Source organism: Ostrinia nubilalis, chromosome 18, assembly GCF_963855985.1.
Source record: "Ostrinia nubilalis chromosome 18, ilOstNubi1.1, whole genome shotgun sequence".
NCBI classification, from domain to species: Eukaryota; Metazoa; Arthropoda; class Insecta; order Lepidoptera; family Crambidae; genus Ostrinia; species Ostrinia nubilalis.
The window spans coordinates 13,700,989-13,715,627 of record NC_087105.1 but is presented as its reverse complement, the minus strand read 5'-3'; the positions used below and the strand labels follow the sequence as shown (position 1 = coordinate 13,715,627).

Below are 14,639 nucleotides of genomic sequence, written 5' to 3'. Positions count from 1 at the left end.
TTCATATCGTTAGTTACATAAACAAGAGCTCCAGCTTCAATAATAAAAAATCACCCACGCCCGAGCGAGAATACCTAGAGTTCAAATAAAATGACAAATGTATGCTCCCTCGCTGTCTCCCGACCCTCGGACCCAATGGAAATAGGTGCAGAAGATCCTCATCAGTAACTACAGAAAAAATAGATGATATCGGCAAGACTTGGAGCGAGATCAAACGCGAAGCTCAAGACCGAACGCGATGGAGGACTGTTGTGGACGCCCTCTGCTCCATCTAGGGGACATAGGACCTTAAGTCAAGTACAGATGACAGCACATGAAGCTTAACTCTGCGACATCGTATATGTATAGTTGTAATAAGATCGGTTTTGCAACAAAAATGTAGTCTAATGTGATGTCGACTGTACATACAAATCGTTCTAAACTTTTGCTGACGTTATGAATGCAGACCACTCCAAAATTGCCGAACACAAGAAGGAGCTATTAGACAATGATTGCATATGCAAATCAAATAGTTAAGAGGTCAAATAGAAAATTCCAAGGATTTTAACTGAAGCAGAACGATTTTAACTGAAGCAGCAGACTCCAAAAAATATCCTTGAAGAATTTTTGCGTCCAAACAAGGAACTAATACCCGAATCAATTGCAGAAACCGATGTATTACAATTTTATTTAAATACACGTAGTACTGTTTCGGTCTTGAATCAATTTATCATTATCATCAGTCATTCAGCCTCTTCTGTAGGAGCCTCTGATATTAAATAATCTCTAATACCAGAGACAAGGAGAGGGGGAAAAGGAATGACTTAGCCTGATCTCACCACCCTTGTCTGATGATTTGGGGAGGCCTAAATAATGTTCGCATACTTCTTAACCTTACATACCCTTAGCCTCTTAACTATGGCCAATTTTTCTATACGAGTAGGTATAATGATTTTTCGCCACATGTATGCAGGTGAGGTTAGTCTAATCAAGTATTTATGAACTAGTACTTCTGAAAGAGTCTACGCTGTGTCCCTGAACCCGCATTATTTTCTTTCCTCCGGTTCATTTGTTTAATGGAATAGGAACATTCCGCTGATTGGAGGTCTGCAAACAGAACTATGGGGGCGCATTACAGATACCCTGATTTTACTCAAGGTATAAGGATACCCTTTTTTCTAAACCACATTATGTAAGCAGTTGTTAAGGTATGTAGTAATAAGACACTGTAACGTGGGAAATACTTAGTATCTTTCTTTTGAAGAAAAAATATTGTAAAATGTCATTTATGAGACAATTTTAATCCTAGAGCTCTATGTTATTCCACGGACTTTCTAAGCAACGTCATTCACATGTTTAGCTAGTTTAAAAAAAAAGATGTATTACTTTTTGCTTTTTGTCCTGTTGGTTTGTCGCATAAAAACACTTGGGAAAATGTAGTAAAACTTACTTTAAGGTAGTAATAGTTTTAGTGGGTATAATTGTGTAGAAATATTTAATTTTGATAAGTTCTGCTGTCGTATTTTCACATACGAGTACATTAAAATAAGCCGCTAGCATACGTAAATGATGTGTAGATTTAAAATGAACATTTCCGCAATGCCTACATAGTAAGATATTATATTCTTTTAATATATCAAATAGTTTATTCTCGACAAAGAGTATATCGTCCCAAGTCTGCATTTACGGAGTAAAATATAATACTCCAATATCTTGGGACGGTAAGATACGAATATATCACTTAAATCGTCCATTCATTGCCTAAATTCAACTACAGTTCGTATGTGACCGAAAGTTATTCTTTTCTGGAAACCATTCTGAGAGTTAAACTATTTTAATATTATTATAGACTTAAGAATACTTAACTAGGTAATAACGTAGTTCCCTGAGTTCCCTAAGTTACATTTCAAGTTCTTTTAATTTCCCAAGATGGGTTGTCCATTATTTTAGACAAGTTGCTTAGCTTTCTTTCTGTACTTTCTTAATTCTTTCTCTTTCTATAGACAAAATAGAAAGCAGGATAGATATACCTGTGTGATTACCACGAGTTTACCTAGGTGTGCTCGCTAGCGACTACGTAAAAAAATGACATTAGGTTAATGACAAATTGTACAGCGTCCCCAGCGGCTACTTTCAAGAACTAAGGCGGTTATCACACTGCGCCGCGCTCCGCGGCGGAGCGCGTGATTTCATATAAAAAATCCCGCGTGCAGACGCGTTGTCAGTGAGAAGTGCCGCGCGTGTTTTCTATACAAACTGAGATAGTCGCTAGCGAGCACACCTAACGTAAACTTATGGTAAGCACACTGCTTTCTATTTTGCAATCAACTTTTAATTGATTTATAAAAGTTCATCATTACGTGCACTCAATCACACTATTTTCTCCATGTTACTCTAACTAATATACTATAGACTGTATCTATTATTCTTAAACCTTAACACCAACAAAGAAACATCTCGAACAAGCAACAAAATTAATCCGTTCCACTTGATCGGATCCTTTTATCTGATCAATTTTAAAACACATTCCGTCTTCTTGTGATGCGTTTCTAAACACTGACCTCATCAAAGGCCGAATGCCGAATCACCCCAACAAAGGGATGCCTCGAATTCGTCCACCAGTACCTTTAATTGGCAGGCACCCTCTGGCGTTTCATAGTCTAGGAAATGTAGTAACATCGTTCTCTGTCATAGTCCAAAGTAAAAAAAGTATCTGTATTAGATAAGACTATTAAAAAGTGCTTATAAAAAGCCTCATATTTTAAAGAAAAAAAAAAATAACTAAAAATACATACCTATCTTATACTTAACGAGCCCTACTCATAATAATAATATTTTTTTCTTTGTAGGTATCTCCGTAAAATATTAGTAGTGATTAACCTTTAACCGACGACGTGATTTTTTTGTCACGTCGTCTGCGACGTGCGGTCTGTGGGACCGCTATACTGTTTACTCAAAAAATAATCATTTTTTGTTTAAAAGTATATTGGTGTTATATTTTTTGAGAACATTATAGTATTACAAATAAACATACTTATAATTTGTAAGGAATTGATGTATATTATTTATTTAAATATGGCTAAAACTTTTTTGACCCTTAATTTCATTGAAATTACACTAGAGCTCAATAATATCTTTAAAACTTGTAAATTTTAACCAAATCATGAAAAACTTTACTCTTTCCTAAATATAGTGAACATAATGAATAAAATAAAAATAAATGACACGTACATTACATGCACAAAAAAAAATTGACGTAGGGTAAACATTAGGCACAATCTGGACATATTTTTTTACCGCATGCCAAGCATTTTCGGTATGCATAGGTAACACCTGTAAGATAATTTCGTTTTCAATTTGGGTGGACTAAAATGTACGTCTTTTTTGCAGCTGGTGCAATGACATCAGGCTGATTTGGCATGTCAGAGCCAAGAATCATGTCACTGTTTGCTTTACCACCCGTTCCGCGGTATTTTTTTACATACTACCATCTTTTACACAATATTATGTCCTAATATCAATATATTATAAGGAATGTCTTTCTCTAGGTTGTGATAGCCCATCCATCCATCATTTTTACAAAAAATCAGTCGTCTAAAACAAAAACGCAAGTTTTAGTATGGTACAAAAATGTTACGTAGTCTGCGACGTGCGGTCCCACAGACCGCTGTTGAACTTTGAATCGAATTATCTTATTAAAACTGCCCTCATTGATGTAACCACTACCTGTAATGGCGTATGGGTAACTAAACTCGAAGGTACTGAGACGCTCGGGACACGGGAGTAAGTAGAACATTGCAATCCAGAAATTTCAAAATCCAGAGCGGTCTGTGAGACCGCACGTCGTCGGTTAAAGGTTAAATAGCGTGTGAATCGTAAAGGTAGCAGGGAAGCGCTGGACGCAGGCCGCTACCAATCGATCAACATGGAAAGCATTGGGGGAGGCCTATGTTCAGCAGTGGACGTCCTATGGCTGAAATGATGATGATGATGATTAAATAGCATTGCTAAGCTGGAAATCACTTGCTTACTGCTTAGCTAAGCACTGTGGTATTTTATGTAGTTGCAATAAAAATGTAGGCAGTCTACATTAGTAATATACTTTCTGCTTGATTGCGGAACTCTGCATGTATTCTTATTCAATAAGTCTCACAGACGGGACTAAGGAATAAATTATGAGTTTAGATTTTCAAAGCTTCTTACATTACACTTATTAATTGATCAAAATGAAAGAGCTTGTTGATAATTGATATGACTGATGATGATAACAACCGGACCATGTCATTTGATAATCACTTAGTCTGTTAGCTTCTCGCTTCTATCAAATAGAGACACAACTATATCTACATAAGTGCGAGTGAGACAACTGCTCATCCCTAAGCTACGTCCCGTAAATTGTGTCGGACGTGGAATAGTCACTGGGTCCGTGACGTCAGTAATAAGCCTATTGTTTCAGTGTGAATAGGTTAATCAAGCCACGACAATGCGATACGTGAGCACATGGCCACCGCGTTCGAATGGACTGCAGTTTTGGCGAGCTATACTAGGATACATTAGGCTAGATTCCGGGTACAGCTCTTCCATCTTAGGCCTTATTTAATTATTATTTATTAAATCTTTAATGCCAGATAAATTGGAACATAAGGCGAACTTAATGTCTTATGGCATTCTTAACCAGTTTACCTTATCATCACTATCCATCATGTTGTATTGCATTTTTGGCGAACTGTACCAAAGATATTAAGCTAGATCCCAGGTACCTACAGTTCACATTCACCTTCGACCTAATCATCACTACTTTCCATCAGGTGAGATGCAGGCAGGCAGGTTGTCGTTAATAAGGATAATTGAACTAAAAAGCAAACTGATAAAAAAATTACGGATCTGCAGCTTTGGTTAAAATGACATGCTCGCTAGCGACTGCGTCAAAAATGACTTGAATATGACATATTGTTTAGCGCCCCAAGCGGCTACCTTCAAGAACTAAAATCGTCATAGATTTTATTACGCACTCGCTAACGGGTGCGTTTGGTGAAAACTCACGTATAAGCTACAGATTTCTCACTGATGCGGACAACTGAGTTTGAACTCCGCGTAATATTCAAATACAGCGTTATTCTAAACGCATAAACTCTAAAATCCAAATTAAACTTACGTGTAAATAGGCATCTTGTCGCCATCCTTGAACCACAGCATCATGGCGACGTCGCCGACGGGCGCGGCCAGGTCGCACGGCAGCCGCGTCATGCCGCCCGGCGCCGACCACACTTGGATCACGTCTGTGGAAGGAGATACCTCTTTAGACGGGTTTACCTCTTTACGGACTTACCTATAAACGGAAATACCTCTTTAGACGGATTTACCTCTTTACGAAATTATCTCTTTACAGATTTACTTTTTTACGGAATTCCTCTGCACGAAATTACGTCTTTTGAAGGATTTGCCTCTTTACAAAATTACCTCTACATGACACTGCCTCTTGACGGAAGTATCTTTACCCGAAACTACCTCTAGAAAGAATTTCTTCTAGATAGGATCACCTCTAGACGGAAGTACCTCTAAACGGAATTTCGTCTTTAGACAAAAGTGAAATGAAGAGGTAATAAGTAAACAAATTGATAACAATTTATAAATTCGAGAATATTTGCCCCAATGTTGTAATAATACATCATTGGGGCAAATATTCTCGAATGGCGACCACGTAGTACTGGAAGACGTAGTGTAGCCAGGCTTCAGGATGAAACAACGATCTGGTGAAGGTTGCGGGAAGCGCCTGGATGCGGGCGGCGCAGGATCAGGAGTTATGGCTTTTGATAAACAATAGCTTAAATAATAATGTCACTTGTCATACGACTATACACATATTTTATCATAGTTTATCTCCACTACCTACATAAGAACAAATACTATGAGTAAACATACCTAGCTCTATAAACAACGTCACGTGATATACCTGGCAATAAAACGAGCCCTCACCTATCCGTGACAAATTTCCCTGACCCTCCTTGACTTATTGCGCCACTATTTCACCCGGATATCTTATAACTAACTGCGACAAATCTGTCCAAGGACCAGGGTGCTTTAAGGCGCGTCCCCACGTGAAGTAGAGTGGGTGCGTTTTGCGTATTTTTCAAAGTATTTTGTGTACTAGGTCCTGGACAGGCTGTGCCGAACTGAAATATTGCTCAATAAGATGTTGACAAATATCAACAACTCATTCAGTCTAATGCAACCGAGGGAGAAATTTACTATGTAGTACCTTCTACCTACTTTATTCTTTCAGAGATTTCAGTAAGTAAAGAAAATATTTTAAAAGTGAAACCATTTAGTTTCTCGACTTAAAAGAAAATAAATTTCTTAAAGTAGGTGACAAAAACATGCAAGTCACTTATTTTGTCATTCCCAGCCGTATTTTTATCCAACACAAAACCACATTAAAATAATTCTAAGATTATAAAGAAAAACTTCATCTATGCTTGATGAAATCCCACAATAGCGCCAAAAACGTCAATAGACTGATGGTTTGCGCCTCAGTTTATTAAAAAAAGAATTCGGTTTTTCACCAAATGTTCACAAAGAGCGCGCAAACGATTCCCACAAAGAATAATCATCACTAGGCGATTTGACGCGAACTCAGATGCTTTGTCAACGATCTACGAGTGAGGGCCTCATTATTTTTGTAGAAGATAAAAGAATTTGAACCAAAATCATCGAAAACGCGCGTGAAAAGAATGGCATGTACTCGTATTGTCCGGTCGGCGATACGGAAAGAAATTTAATGACGGGTCAGAGAGCTCTCGCGACTTCTGAGGAGTCGGTTACTTTGTCATCAAATGGGATGTTAACTCATTAAGGATATTTTTAGAAGCCTCAAAGCGCATAGTCAAAATCTTCCTTACTCGATGCTCAGTGAAAAACTGCGTAAACTTGAAATCTAACTAGATTCTCCAATCATCGCACGTCAATTCTAAACGATTACGGTTGAGTTTGTTGCGGCGCTTCTTCTCAGCACTTGCCAAATGTTTGCCTCGAAGCGCTGGTAGGGCAAAAAAAGAATGAGGTATGTCGTCGCTTACCTTTCTAACTGACGTATCTGACATTTTTTTCGAAACTGAGTTGTCTAAACCATCTTAATCAATTTCGCAAGACGAATCGATCTGTCTAATCGCCTGAAAATTTTGCTAAATGTCAGTTACGTCAGTTAGAGAGGCTAGCGACGATGTATTTAGGCTCCTTAGAGTACCTAAGTATTTGACGATTTGTAAGCTAATTAGTCTATTCAAATAAAGATTTTTTTGGGTCTTTGTTATCCACGTCACCTGATTATTTACGTACCAGACTACGAAATGCCAAAACTATGGTTACAGGTCTAGTCCCGCTGGGGTCAAATGTTGGAAGAATGTTTAATAGGCAGGTTTATTCGTTGTCTAGACCTTTGTTTGCGTATTTAGGGGTTGTAATAGGGAGTTTCTGAATAGTGCCAGACTGAAAATAATGTACTATCATTGTGTCTCCTTGAGCCTTAGACGAAACCGTTCATGTTCAAAGATGAATAATTGCTAGCATCCTCAAGGCTTGCTTTGTCTCGATGTCATTGTTACGTAGTATTAGGACCCTTTCGTTAGAAGCCACGTCTCACTAAGACGCTTTGGCAGACTTTCACTTCTTTGTTTTAGGAACATGATGGTATTGTGCCAAAGGCGGTATAAATATAAGGAAATAATTGCTATAACAATTTCATAGCCAACAGACTTGGAAATAGAGAATTTTCAGTTAAGAATACGTTTCAGGTAGGTAGCTTAACTTCTAAAGCTGATTCAAATCCAAGTCTTAGTCTGGATTTAAATCAGCTTTGCTGGCTGCCGGCAGCTGGTGATTTAGCTGTTTTAATAATTAATCATCTTTCATACTAGCTGGGCCCGCGACTTTGTATGTGAAAAAAGTTGAATAATATTTCCAGTTTTTGCAAAATTTTTCTTTACTGCTCCGCCCCTATTGCTGTAAGGTGATGTTATAAATAGCTTAAAGAGTGCTAAAGCCTTTCTCGATGGATGGGCTACAACACAAAAATAATTATTTTTCAATCGGAGCGGAAATTAACGCGTTTAATAAAAACAACATAGATTCAGTTTTAGTTCACGTTTGAATTGGCCATAATGGCCATAATGGCCATACTTTAAGTCTAAATTATGGTAATTTTTTCCCTTACAAAAGCAAGAACCTTCTCTTTGTTCGTTTCATTTAACCATAGAGCTCTTTTGCCGATGGGAAGCTGCATTGTTTTAAAATGTACGTCACGGTATTGTGAAAAAATCTAATCCTACGGACATAATATGGCATTGCAGGTAAAGCCTATGAAAGGATTGGAAGAATGAATATCCGTATCGAATTGCAGAATTTTTTTTCCTCTGTTTTTTGCAATCTGTATCTGAAAATGATAGAAAGGCCTACGGGTATATTAATCTAAGTACATGCGTATGGGCACTATACATTTTGTGTAAGAAAGAAAGAAAGAAGAAAGAAATAGACTTTATTGAACACAGTAAGCACAAATTATAAACAATAACAACACAAAACGAATATAGAAAATAGTGGCCACTGAGTCAATAGGCTCCCGCTCAGCATTTATCCTGACATGCTCGTAAGGGCATGCCAAGAAACTGGTCTTCCGTGAGAGCCCTTGTTGTGGCTTCGCGCATCCTTTCGGAGAGACATCGACTCGAGTTCGATATCTCTCAAAAGGGGTAAGCAAAAAAGGGACACCGGACATTCCAACTTCAACTTAATTCCAATTTTTAAAACAAAAACAAAAGTGTACGCGTAATAATATTATTTAAAAGGTTCCATCCCTCATAAGAAAAAATAACTCGTAAAAATATGGGGTACCTACAGACTTCAGACGGGAATTTCGTTTACAAAGAAAGCGCACGGTTTTAAGTACCCAAGAAAAATGATGATAAGGACATTTTCCAGTGTGCGAGTTCGGCTCACACTGTTTTTTAAAGCTTGGAACGACACCGTAGCCACCAAGTGAGATACCACCTTGAAGTCCTTCGTCGTTGATTAAGCCCTGAATTATGTTTTCGGGTAATTGAAAGTTCCCTTTGTTTTTCCGCCTTTTGCCCGAACGTTTTGATTGGAAATTGCGTTAATGGGTAATTAAACAAGCTATGAAATATTGATGTGACAATTTTGTATTAATTTTTGAGTATCGATCCGTAAGAGTTGAAGCACGAAGAATTTCTTTGTCTTATTTTCATTTAATATTATCTATACTTTTTTAAGGTTAGGAATTACTAAACTATACAAAATTATCCCGATATTAATTAATTATCACGAGTTGTTTACTGTTATATTGTGATGCTATCGATCAGTCGTCTTTGCTTATATTTTTCCCTAAGTTATTTATGTTGTTACGATAATTAAGACAACACTTAGTTCTAAGCACTTTTAGTTATTAATTCATTTCCATGAATGCGTGTTTGTCTTGTTGGTTGTCCTAATAAATAAAATAAAATATCAATATAATTTATTGTTATATCCGTAACATCTTACCTATTTACTCCACAAAAATTTTAGCAAGTAAAATGCCTCATTAGATAAATATTTAGTGAGGCATTTCCTCAAGCGGCTAAGCATTCCCATTCCTCATCAAATTACAAAATTGATGAAACTCAAAGTTTCCCTTTTGTTTTGATATCCATAATTTTTGTGACATTCCGTCGTCCATCATGATCAGTTGAAGTTTATGGAATATTACTAGAAAGCGATCCAACAGCTGATGCCGAGTTTTTGCTCTTCTTTACCCATTAATGGGCCGTAACACAAATTGGAGAGAACGGCGGGGAATGGTGCAAGCGAAGAGATTCGAGTGATTATGTTTTTTATTCCGTAATTAGCGTCGTGCTTTTATTTTGCACTGGGGTGGTCCAATGATAGCACAACGAGAAATGAATTACATCGAGCATATAATTCTTACTATCACAAGTAACAGTACAAGCTATTAGATTTCAGCCAGTAGTAGGATAAGAGTTTTTTTATGGACAGGAGGCAAACGAGCAGACGAATCACCTGATGGTAAATTACTACCGTAGATTGGACGTACGTATGTTAGGACCTATTTAAAAGATGATTGTATCTCCAGAAAATCCTTTTACCTACTCTTTTTGCAATATTCAATACTTTATTGCATTTCACAGTGTAGATAAGGTCTTACAGAATATAATTAGATCACCATGAACCTTTGACCCTTTGACTTTACATTAGTTACTTAAAGTACCATTTATAGAATTTGTTTTACCAGCTGTTTATCTCAAAGTGGATGGTATGTCCTCGGACTTAACAGTAATTTGAAAGAGAATCAAGACAAAAGAGAATAATCTCAGAATTTAGTTTGAATTCTGCCCCGCGCCCTTTCTCCACTTGGGCCATATTTATGTATCTTCTAATAGCCCTCATAACGCTTATACGTTGTCGTTTGCTATCTGATCCTTGCGGTGGTCTATCGTGACAGGAACCCATACAATCATTCAGAATTACCCCCATTTAGCAGCTGAACCTGGCTGTGGACATTGTATGGAATACACGCAATCACCAGCCATTTAGATCTGATTCACAGCAATTATACAGATTGAAATATCAATCCTTAATTGGTATGTTTTTTACCATAAATGGAACCAAATTATTGCCGTTTACTAAAACTTTTCACAAAGAAATTCTTGTTGTGGAAATTTTTTGGGGAGGCCTTCGTCCAGCAGTGGACGTCATTTGGCTGAAACTTTTATATTCAATGATTGTATCTGAAAAGGTACATTGTTGCACTATTTTCTCCCTATGCTTGGTTACTTTTAAAAGGGAGGTCTCCACAGGAGTTGCAGTGGGAACATTAGGTGAAAATAGTCCCTAAGAGCGCTTTCACATTTAGGCGACTTTAGCAGCGTGACAAACGCGCGATAGACGCGCTGCCAATAATTTCATACTATTTGACAGCGGATGCATGCCTTCACATTATAAAAACGCCGCTGCCGCGCTGCTGTCGCGCTTCACGCCGTAATATGAAAGCGCTCTAAAGCTGTATTTGAAGCAAAGTAAATTTTTTTTAGGGACACGCCATTTTCTTCTAACATTAATATACTCAGAACCTTTTTTTGTACGCACTTATTTACGAGCATGAATACTGTATAATTTTGAGTGGAGCACTTCATTTCGCGGCGCGAAAAATGTTAATAATGATTTATACAGCGCCTACTTAAATGCTCGTTAATTCTGATACATCGCACCGCCAGATGTCGTCGACACGCAGCCATCGCGTTGCCCGATTAACATTTAATTGGACAAAGCTTTAACCGCGGTGTTTGTTTGTAAAAAAGTATATTAACATAATGTTGTTAAAACTCAATTAAAAACACTGCATTTTGGGGATAATAATATAATAGCTTATCTTCTATCTAATTTAAAGGGTGTCAAGTACCTAACTTGGAAAGTATTGTTTGTTCGTTCGTTTCATCCAAATTACATCCACTGATGGACAAAGGCCTCTCCAAGGATCATAGTAGTTTTTAGATTAATCACAAATAAAATATCTAAATAGGCGTTATTACTACAAGTTAAACGCACGTTGAACACTAGTTTAAATTGACATTTAGTATGGGTATGTCACTTTAAACACGTGCTTAACGTCTGTTTAAGTTTTTTGTGTTAAACCCTCCCTTTCCTTTAAATTAAACACAAAACATCGCAATAAAAATCATTTTCTTAACCCCTCAATGCAGACGCTTCAATTTTGGTTGTATACATTTACAGGACGGGGACTTTGCAGTCGACGACACAATAACGTCTTTCAGATATTGATAGGGTTTAATTATCGGCTTCTGAAGACTTTGTGCTTGATTTCGAAGCTTGGGTTTATTATGTACGGCACATGAAAGCTCGGTTTTATGTACAATAAAGATAGCTAAAGGAGACACGTAACCGTGAATAATTAGTGAAGATTGATAAAGTGAAATTGTTGATGTATATTTTTATGTAGCCTGGATTTACGACCAAAAATCTATTCTGTGACAGCTAATCATGCATGAAATAAACTACAAGTTTGCTCTATTAAACTTCACTTAATTAATTTTAGTAGCGAGAAACAGGACAAGCTCAAGCAACTGATTAGTTGCTTGCTTGAGTTACAATTACTCAGAAAATCATAGCAAATGTCATTTAGCAGGAATCATGCGAGCAAAGTATACCATCCCGTGTAAATTGGCGCGTCAGAGCAGCTTTGTAATCAGGTCTGATTAAACTAGTTTCTGAAAAAGCACTAAAGCTGCACATGGGTTAAATGGTTCCGTACATGAAACTGACACATTTTGTTTTATGTTTCTTTGTTTCAGTTAAGATGAAACGTAACAAAAAGATTAAAAAGTCAGCTTATAAATTCAATGATAGGTTATAGGATTGGAATAATCGGAGCCTAAGAAGAAATGACTTTATAGAAACTCAACTTTAATTTGTTTTCACGCGATATGAAATTTATGATTGATATTTTTAAAAACAACTGATCTACTCATAGATTATTCTTAAGTACCTTCTATTTCCAGTTGTCCAAGATCATTATAACGCTGTGTGTGAAGAAATATTATTACATTAAATACATAATACAGTAGTCTTTCTATCAAGTTCTTAAGTTGAATCTTAAATAGAGTCTCAATGGTAATGGACTAACCAGTAAGATCCAAACAATGCAACACCTCTAATATTCCTACATCCACACGAAATCATGGCAAGCTTCAGCTTAATTTAAATATAGCCCCCGTTCCATGGTTGACAACACTCAGCAACCCGCTCTACCATGAAGCGGGCCGAGTAACGACGCGTTGTACTGCGAGCGGTCATGGTGCCATTTTGTGAGAGGTGCAGCGAACCACTCTCACTGCTACTCTGTATCGTCTGAATACACCTTTAGGAGGTCCTGTAGTGCTCTTTAGTTCAACTGTTTTATGAGCTTTATGCCCCTTTTTATGTGACCCATTTGAAAACAAAATTCCTGTTATATGTTACCATAGGGGTCACTTAAAATTAGGCATTGATGGTGAAAACGGGCATTAAAGTCTGTTGGACTTTCTATGTGGACGAGGATGATTTAATTGGAACACATAGATTGCATCATCCGTATAGTTCAGGCAGAGTTTCTACTCTGCCCACTTTTACATTTATGTCATAAGATGCAAACATCAGACCTCCCCAACGTGGGGAGTGTTGGCAGAATCCTCCATTTGCTTCTGAAAATAAAAGTGTCGTGTTCCTGCAGTGGAGATTTCATGACCTGATGATGAAATAAGGCTCTCAATTTAGTCAGGAATTGTAAAATATGACAGAAAAAAAATACTTATATCTTAAAGCGAAATGCGGATATTATGTTGCAATTCTTCTAGGATACAAATTCAAAGGTTCTATCACCTACCAGTTCCCTAAACTGTACCATTCCCCGCTTACATACATCTTAAATTAAATTAAAATAAGGATGTTTTTGTTGCATTTCTTCTTGGATACGAATCAAAGGGTTTCTTATTGCCAAGCGGGTCCCTAAACGTGCCATTCTCAGCTCCAGGCCGCATTAGCGTGAGTGTTCCGCGACGTACGGCAAAAGGTTCCACTAAGAGACAGCACATCAAAAGACTCGAGCGCCGCGAATTGAGTTATAGTGGGCGAGGGGTCCATTGTGGTGCGGGTTTCTAACTATTTTCTATCATGAAGACTACTAAGATCAAGCTACACGCTGTGTCGCTGTACCTACCGATGGTTTAGAATTATTCGTTGCAAGACGATAATCTTTTTTGGTTATAAATATTTATAACTGTGTTTATTTTAAGTGACTGAGTTTCTTGCGCTGCTTATTCTCAGCACTGGCTCATTTATTGTCCTAAAGCAGTAGTAGGGTTAATACTGGGACGTGTAAAAGTGCTTTATAAAAGCCTACTCGCATAAATAAATGAGTTTTTATGAGTTCAAAATCATGAATGACAGCCGCCTAATTCGTAGAGCGAAAGCGAAAATACTAAGCAAAAATGTGTTGGGTATGGCGATCTGCTTTACTTGTGCTGCGTGTGTGTTTTGGAGTCTGCTTAGTGGTCTGTAATAATAAAATCGGCGGTATCGATGCAGCATCTTACTCTAGCGTTTTTAAGTGTGCGGTGTGTGATCACTGCATTCAGCTTCTAAAAAGCGGCTCAATCACCGATTGCCGATGCTAAAAGTAGCAGGTGTGCGGTAGCTTTTCATCATCATCATGATCATTTCAGCCATAGGACGTCCACTGCTGAACATAGGCCCCCCAATGCTTTCCATGTTGATCGATAGGTAACGGCCTGCGTCCAGCGCTTTCCACCTTGTGGGTGGACGTCCCACGCTGCGTTTTCCGGTATGCGGCTTCCATTCCAGAACCTTGCTGCCCCATCGGCCGTTAGTTCTTTGTACTATGTGCCCTGCCCATTGCCACTTCAGCTTGCAAATCCGTCGGGCGGTAGCTCTTAAACAGTAAAAAGAAGAGCCATAATTTTCCTATATCGTGACGTTCCTATATCGTGACGTTCCTATATCGTGATGTTCCTATATCGTGACATTTACGTTGACGTTGTCAAAGTGCACAATGGAAACTTATTCCCACTACGCAC

General features: G+C 37.8%; 1 protein-coding gene across 1 annotated transcript in view; it reads right to left on the bottom strand.

Moving 5' to 3' along the window:
• The window catches only part of LOC135080782 (nephrin-like), a 154,440-nt gene that overhangs the window by 59,943 nt on the left and 79,858 nt on the right, over positions 1 to 14,639 (bottom strand). The window contains exon 3 of the mRNA XM_063975510.1: positions 5,135 to 5,258. Within this exon, the coding sequence (XP_063831580.1) occupies positions 5,135 to 5,258 (124 nt within the window). The remainder of the gene's footprint in view (positions 1 to 5,134; positions 5,259 to 14,639) is intronic.